Raw genomic sequence first — 8,357 nt, forward strand, 5'->3', positions numbered from 1 at the left:
TTCGCTCTCTTCTTCCTAAACTCCAGTAAGCTCATTATGTTCTCTAAGCTCTTCAATTTGTATGTATGGCTAATTCCAACTTGGCCCAGCTGCCCACCTCATCTCTTTTATTGACTTGAGCATCAGAATGCTCCTCCTTAGAAAATTACATTGGGGCATATACGACTATTTGTGTGTATACGTCGTCAAATTGTCACAGCATTTTCAGAATCCAGATTCCTCACAAAATTTGTCCTGACACCATCCTTACAATACTTACAGCCGTGCATTTGAAACATCTGCCCATATAAGTATGGCTTTAGTTAAACTCGAACAAATTATTCATTTATGAGAGTTTATACAACACTATTGTTTTTTTATAAGGTAGGTAATAAACAAATGATTGTCATTAGTTATATAAGACTAAAGCAAATCGACTGTCATTAATTGAGATCTCTATTAATCATCATCAATATCTAAGCCTTGTCCCGAAAATTGTATGGGATCGGCTACCTGAATCTTGTTCCGTCATTCCATTTTGTTAAATATCCATTGTTGAAATGTCTACTAATCATCCTTATATTTAATTTAGTCTTAATTCAGTGCTCTATTCAATTTATTTCATATAAAAATCAGAATAATTCTGCAGATTCTCCTAAATGAGCATGGTTGCCTGGCTGAATAAGAGAGAGAGAGAGGATTTAATATCTAACCTCAGACCCATTGACCGGGTCAAACAGTTCAATTGGGTAGATTCCTAGGTTGTTCAATGAGTCAATAATTTTTCAAAGTAGACAACTCATGTACCAAATGAATGAGGAAACTTGGCTGAGTGACATTTCATTCATCCATGACTATTAGGTTAACTAAAGGTTGAAAACATATATACTTGGTAAGATTTTAGTTAAGCCCATTGAGTAAACTTAAAAGTGAATCACTTGTGTGTAAATCTAACAAATATAGATGCATTTACGGGATAAAAAGTCAGATTTGATTTGAATTAGGTGTGATCATTTCCAGTTTGGTCTGGACCTGCATAATAGCCCAATGTTATATTTCAGGCCCAAGGCTAGGACTGGACCGGACTTGAGCCCAAGTCATACATCTTATCATTGGTGTTAAGCCTAGTGCAGGCGCAGATCCTTAAACTGCCTAGAAGGCTAGAACAATATCAACGTCCAATTACCCAAAAAAAAAAAAAAAAAGAAAAATCAATTTCAGTTTCCTTTCTCTTTTGAGTTAAAAGTGGATCTAATCAGAAGGGGCATTTAGACACCAATCTGTACATTGCACTGGTCACTTCTGGTTTAAATTGTATAGAGAAACATCCTTTACAAAAAAGAAAAAAAGAAAAAAAAAACAGAGAATTATCAAGTATTTCAAAAAAAAAAAAAAAACAAAATACTGTATTCCTTTAGTACTCAGTCAAATTTCATGATGCTATTCTCTTTGTAAAACATGATTTGTTTCCCTTTCTAGGCTAAAATACTTCGTTTGTAAAGCTTATCACCACCTTCAGCGGCAGAATAATTGGTTTGCTGTGGTGGTTGGTTGACATCGTCTGACGCCATGAATGCCTTTACATTCCAATACCAAGGCTGGAGATGAGGCGAAACAAAGGATGATGATGTCGAAGAAACTGTTGGGTGCAAAATTACAGAACCCCAATCTCTAGATCCAGGCTTAGCTTCCTTTAGTCGCCTCCTTACCAATAAGTTGCCAATGTCTTCCTTGGTTATTTCGGACACGCTTCTGAGTATCGCCATGCATAAAAGCAACACCAGTACAGCATCTTCTTCTGGCAACAACTCTAACACCAGAAATTTCCAATTCAACAATGCCGTTGCCCTTCCATTGGGATTTTCTTGCGTGAATCGAACTAGTGTTACAAACCCATCTTCTTCATTGTTTTCCTTGCAATCACTCTCTTTATTGGTATCTAAATCAACTCTGTGTGATACCTGGTATTGCATTTTTCTACCTTTAAGCAACCTAACCTGCATTTTCTTCTCTAATTTAGTTCATGTTTGTTTCTATATATATTCAATAGAGCAGTTGAGAGTTAGAACTGAGGACGGAGAAAAGCAAAATATTTAATGGTTTACCTTTGTGGAAGACTCAAGGGATGTTTGGTTCTCAAGGTGGAAAGTCAGGCCTAATGAGGAAGATGATGATGAAGCTTCCCACTCTATTGTCAACTCGTCACCGGTTGAAAGATGCCAAGATGCTTTCTTCCCTCTTGATTCTGATTTCGGCGATGCTGTTCCGACCACCTTCTCTATAGGACCAAAAGAAAAAAGTGAAAAAGGGGCGAAAGAAATCAAACTATAATTATAATTCACTTTTGACTTCAAAGTTCAAACATGACTAATTTGAGCCTCCTATAAACTTCAAACATGACATTAATTTAGATGGTAGTAAAATATAACATTGGAAGCTTTAGCAAAAAGATGAATGTACAACTTTTTGAAAGCTCCTATGGAAACTTGGGATCATTATTTGGTCATACATAATATGTGGTCAATTATATATACAGTCACCAACTGATGGTGGCTCAGCTAACAAGTTCTCTGGCTGGTTGGGATCAAGTACCGCTGTCACCAAGGTTGGACCCGGGGGATTATTAGTATGGAGGATGCATTACAACACCCTGTTGTGTAGCCCATGAAACAAGTAAATAAATAAAATAAACAGTCAGCCCATACCTTTGATTTAGAATTTTGAAACTATGATTTCCTTATTGATCATTTAAGATTTTCTAATGTGGCTCCAAAACTATTTTAATAGGCCTATGCTCATCGACAACTGAAAACTCAATTCAAGCCATAGTTTCAAGTGACTACATAAATAGAGTTTATGTTCCGAAACTTTCTTAAAGAACCGTTCAACCTTAAAGCTTAAGCTATTATTAGATGAGGCTTTGAATAGGTTTTTTTCTTTAATACATTCCCTTACGCAAAAGCCCATACGGCTTGAAACGTGGACAAGCACACATTCACCCATACTTGTGCTGAAATTTAATTAATTATAGCACAGTTCAACCTAAAAGCTTCATCTATTAGGTGAAGTCTTTGAATAAGTTGTTTTCTCTTACAAACTCGAACAACTTGCAGATGGTTTAGCGTTTCAGAGAGTCATCCTGGACCTAAACTGGGTTGGGATAATTCAAGATTAATGGTATACAGTTTTCTTGGTGAAAAAATGGTTTATTTGGGAAACAATATAATTGATACCCATACAGATATTACAGTTTTATTACCAGCAATGATCAAAGGAGAGAAACATAGGTAATAGGTTTATTTGTTGCCTCTTTATTGTAGAGTTATCATCTTTGATTTAATTTTTTACACTATATATAGTATTCTATGCATATCTAGTTCTAAATTTCCTAGGGCAAAAGGCTTTAGAATAATGCCAAAAAATTAGCCGGCTGAGGACAGAAGAAAGGAAGGATGCTTTGCTTATAAATGGTAAATATTAATTTTATAGAATACTAGGGATCCCTCTTTTCTCTTTTCTCTGCTTCTAGATATCCATAACAGTAAGATAGAAAGAAAACACAAGAAGTTTACAAGGCTAAAGATAGAAAAGTGTAATGCTAGCCGCTTCCCTTAATGATGTAGTTCACTTATAGTATGCTATTGCTATGCAGCTCTCTCTCTCTCTCTCTCAAATGAACCATTGGAATTGCAGTAAGCAAACTAGTTTAGGTCAAAGCAAGGTTTTAAAAACCAATCCAGAAAAGGAACCGTTCTAGCCACCGGTTTCCGGGTTAGCAATTCGACCATTCATGTTGAACAACTCAGACGGTTTGCAACTTATATTTATATGTTTATATGAGAAACGAAAATGGAGAAGAGACTTGTCGGCTGAGAAAGAAAAAAGAAAGAAAAAAAGAAAGAAAGAAAGAAAGGAGTAAGGAAAAAAAGAAAAGAAGAGAAAGGAAATGATTGAGGGAAGGAAGGAAGAAAAATGAGGGAAGGAGGGAGAAGAAGGAAGATGAGGAGGAGGATGATTCAACACTCACCGGTGATGATAATGGCGATGGCCAGGCGGCGACAACAAACAAGATATGAGATCTGAGTTCTTGGATCTCAAATCTGAGATCGATTTCTCACTCTACAATGCGTGTATTGTAGTCTTCTTCTTCTTCTTTTTCTCTCCTCTTGCAACTTTTTTAAACTGTGAACCATTGTCCGAGTCAAACGAGTCGATGGTTCCACCGCCTAGGTCTACGGTTTCTGACGAAGTCAACGGTTTTTTATCCAAGAACAGGTTAGGGGCGAAACGAAACTAGTTGCTTGGACGGTTTCCAAGCCAAACGGCCCGACCGTCCGAATCAACGACGGTTCAAAAACATTGGATCAAAGATTTTCCTATTAAGGTGGTATTCAGTTCTATTGTCATCTCGTGGATGGCCCATTTTGGTCCACACCACAGGATGGCGATGGTGTTTGGTTCGCTATGGACGGGGATGATCTACAATATATTGTGGAACGTCCCTGTCCACGGCCCAAAATCACGGCCTCACATATATCTCGTGGATGTGGTCGCCCACACATATATCTCTTTTACATACTTTAAAATTTTAAATTTTGAAATAATAATTTTTAATTTTTAATTTTTTAAGATTTTATGAATAAAATATTAATTTTTAATGTTAATTCTAGCACAAGTCCAACAATTCTCCTTCGCCACTCTTTTTTCATTAATTTAAATATTAATTTTTAATGTTTTATCAATAAAATAATAATTTTTAATTAGTTTACTATTTTTTATTAAAATTAATGTTTATTGATTAATATTAATTTATTGATGTCTTTTTTCAATTTACATATCATATAAAATGCAAAAAGTAAACATTTATGATCGCGTGTATAAATCATTCATAAAATTTATATAAGATACATGAATCAAAAAATGTGGTGTGGACAAAATGCCATTATAAGTGTGGATTGATCATGTCCATACAATCTATCCACATTTGAGAACAGTTTAACTGTGGTGTGGATTGGTTCCTGCCACATAGGGTATGGTGTGGACCCGGTCCACACCCACCAAGTTCTTATCCACACTACAGAACACCCCACAAATAAAGACCCATAAATTGAATATTCGAACAAAATCATGTACGTACCGGGAGCAGCACCAATGGAACCGGCGACATAAGTCCAGGAACCTTCACGTATCTCTACGATCCTGTCTTCCCATCTTACCGCAGCCGGAGCTTCTCCCCCTCTTCTCCAAATCCCTCCACCCACTCTACACGCACAAACAGAACTATTAATATCAGCCCATCCCATTAACCCACATCAATAATTAACGTAATGTAACACCCGAAACACCATTTATATCGGATAACCGGATTAAATGATAGGCATTATTATTTCGTTTCGGATTGTTACTTGTTAAGTAATACAGTAATACTACTCTAATAATTCTAAAAGAAAAAGTAAGAAGAATATAAATAATGAGGAGAGGTAGAAATTTACCTGATACGTACAACGAAGCACTCCCTCCCTGCATGGTCGAGCACGGTGCGAGACAACCACCTTCCTTCTTGAGGCCGGTAACGATTCATTCTGAGTATGACATCCGATATCATGGCCCCTGAATCGTCAGTGACCCGATCCGGTACGCATTTCAACAGATATGGGGCTTGGACAGGCGGGGTGATGGAGACTACCGCCTTCACATGCTGCTCAACATGTTTTTCCAGGACAAGAGATGGTGCTCGAATCAAATCGTTCCACAGGAAAGTTGTTCTGCCGACCAATTTGCTGCTTCTGAAACAGCCACCACCGCGTCGACGGTGTTCGAGCACCAACCCTCTCGTCCCGAACTCGCAGTAGAGTTTCCATGTTTTTCCCCATGAATTACCCGGTATGTCAGAGATGGGTTTGTCGATCTTCAGCTCTCTGTGACATCTGATGATCCTGAGGCGCAGAAACTCATGCTTCTTCTCCGCCGTTTCATTTTTCTCCGGTATGGACCTCAGAAACACGCATACCTGTTACGAAAAAATAAAATAAAATTCAAAACGCTGACAGTTGTTCACGTTTACGAGAAGAAAACATGGCGACAAAGTACAAACATGAGATGCCTTCCATCGTCGGAGTTTGGTAAAAGGATCCGTCGCCTGAGAGATTCGAACTCTTGCGGGGAAACCCCATGTACTTAGCAGGCACACGCCTTTACCTCTCGGCCAAAGCGACGTTGTTTGACAAAATTTTCTAATTTAAACATTATATTTATATACTAAACAATCATCGAGTAGGCCCACTTCACTGCGCTTTCGATTAAGATTCTGAATAATGCTGAATAAAAAACTAGACTGTCTGAGGGTATTGGGACAGTGGGACTGACCTCGAGTAAGAACCTGGTTTCCATGGATCTGTCACTTCGATTGACATCGGAGTCTGAGGTATCCCAATTCATCGGCGGCGACTTCACGGAATGAATCCCATGAATATCCATGGTTGCCCCTCCTTTCTCGTATGGTTGATCAAAGGCTCTCTCCCACAGCTTCTTAGTCGTTTCTCTGTCTTCTTCCTTCACTGCCTCCCAAACCCCCACCACCTTCCCCAAATCCCCTTCGATCTCCTTCACGTCCCCTGCGTATTTCGCAGGATAGCTCTGCTTCGAAAGGCAAAATCACCAGAAACAAGCATCAGTTGTATTGGTTATCAAAAGAAAATCAAAAACTATAATCAGTATTGTTATAAATAAAAGGAACCAAATAAGGGGAAAATTAATGCTTGCAGAATGTACCTGATGGGTTAACCAGATAAGTAGAATATCTGCAGTGGGTACCAAACGGGAATACTCATCTCTGAACCTACGCAGAACATATAGAAGTCCTATGTATCTCTGCCTGGCCGCTATTAGATGGAGGATTTCCGACGTGTAAGGCTGGGAAAACTTAAAATACAGAGATTTGTGCTTCGTGACCTCATTCAAGATGTCTTCGTTGGTAATCGATGTGAACGGAGAGGAATCTGTATCGGCTTGGAGCTGGAAAGGCTCCGATGGGTATCTCTGGTTCCAGATATCCCTGCATCTGTTTAGGGCATACTCTTCATTCTCGTCATCGAAGATTGCCGGTTTCCCAATTAACTTGCCGAACCTCGATTCGCAGTACTTCCTGTAATGCGGCTGAAGAAATGGTGGGGTTGGGGGAAGAAGAGATTAATTTATTTAAGGAGGACTACAGAAGAGAAACTCGTTTCTGTTAGAGATCTATGTCAAACTTGATTGCTTACCGGATTTAGAGAGTGACAGTGCCAGACCCATTGAATGTCGAGAGGAGGCACAAGAACAGGCGGCGTTGACCCCACTGTCAGATCAGAAATGAAGGGCATCCAGAGATCATCATACCTGTAAAAAGATTATCACCCGGCTATTAACGAATGATGATTGAGATTCTTATCAACCAAGATATAAATTCTAAAAATGGAAAAGGGACAGAAGAGAGATGGACTGGGTGAGAAGCTAAGATGACGGACCTACCTTCGGATGGCTTGGGAAACAGTGGAGGGGTCATGAAACCAGGGAGATTCGGAGACAGCCCTCAAGAAGTAGAGGTGTCTTCTGGCTGCGGCCACCAGATCAATACTGAATCGAATCCCGGCCTCATCGTACACCCCGCTGAGTGTTCTCTTCACCGTCACCTCCGCCGAGGACCCAACACCGTTACTGATGGCTGACATTTCGTTGCTGAGCCGAGCGCCTGACCTCAAGGATTCATTTTATATATACTCATGGTTGAAAATTTTCTTCTTCTTGATTGTTTAAACTTTAAATGTTCGTGCTTGATAGCAGAGGCAGAGAATAGGGAGAGGAAAAGCCGAAAAGGAAAGGCAGGCAGCCCACGTAGACGCTGTATTCCTCTTTTAGGTGTTGGGTCTGAGATTGAAATCCTTTGTATTAAATTACATTTTTCTTCCTTATATGGGAGGTGGAAGTCATAATTACATGGTGCTGACTGCTGAGTAGACAAAAGCTAAATGAAAAATAATCAGGATTAATGGAGGGAGACCAGAACCCTCTGGGTCTGGCACTGGCGGTGTTTCTGAAGTAGTGGACTAGTGGGAGGGGTGAGAGAAAACCAGATAGACAAAACTCAAAAGGCATTCCTTTCCTCACCAATAAGGCAATATAAGCTTTGGTTAGCTGTTGGTGTTAGGAAAAGAATCGGGTTAGGGAAATGGGGACCAGTAACCGGTTTTGAGTTGTACAGCCGACAACTGCAACAGTGCGCGTCGTCTCTTGTGTTCGTTATACATGGGGATTGGAGATTTGGATTTCTTCGCAAAGCTGGTGCGCACTACCACACACACTCGCTGTCTCGCTCCGAGGTTCATTTCGGTATTTGACCC

At 39.5% G+C, this 8,357-nt stretch overlaps 1 protein-coding gene and 1 non-coding gene across 5 annotated transcripts; both read right to left on the minus strand.

The window, feature by feature from the left end:
- Nucleotides 1-1,246: 1,246 nt before the first annotated feature.
- On the minus strand, nucleotides 1,247-8,133 carry LOC148867603 (enolase (DUF1399)). 4 transcript variants are annotated; one of them, XM_088975077.1, is made up of 8 exons: nucleotides 7,489-8,133; nucleotides 7,242-7,356; nucleotides 6,751-7,134; nucleotides 6,346-6,615; nucleotides 5,472-5,989; nucleotides 5,117-5,241; nucleotides 2,085-2,257; nucleotides 1,247-1,976 (listed from the first exon to the last, which is right to left on the minus strand). In XM_088975077.1, the coding sequence occupies exons 1-8, from the start codon at nucleotides 7,686-7,688 to the stop codon at nucleotides 1,455-1,457; spliced, it is 2,307 nt and encodes a 768-aa protein (XP_088831203.1). In that variant the 5' UTR covers nucleotides 7,689-8,133; the 3' UTR covers nucleotides 1,247-1,454. The 4 variants fall into 4 exon arrangements, with proteins under 4 accessions (XP_088831203.1, XP_088831202.1, XP_088831205.1 ...); XM_088975076.1 differs by having other exon boundaries at nucleotides 6,346-6,618; nucleotides 7,489-8,107; XM_088975079.1 differs by having other exon boundaries at nucleotides 7,485-7,902.
- TRNAS-GCU (transfer RNA serine (anticodon GCU)) lies at nucleotides 6,113-6,194 on the minus strand. Its single transcript has one exon. It is a non-coding gene; the product is annotated as a tRNA-Ser (tRNA).
- Nucleotides 8,134-8,357: the final 224 nt, after the last annotated feature.

The sequence above is a fragment of the Nelumbo lutea genome, chromosome 3, assembly GCF_056320005.1.
Source record: "Nelumbo lutea isolate HS-2025 chromosome 3, American lotus-T2T, whole genome shotgun sequence".
Classification (NCBI taxonomy): Eukaryota; Viridiplantae; Streptophyta; class Magnoliopsida; order Proteales; family Nelumbonaceae; genus Nelumbo; species Nelumbo lutea.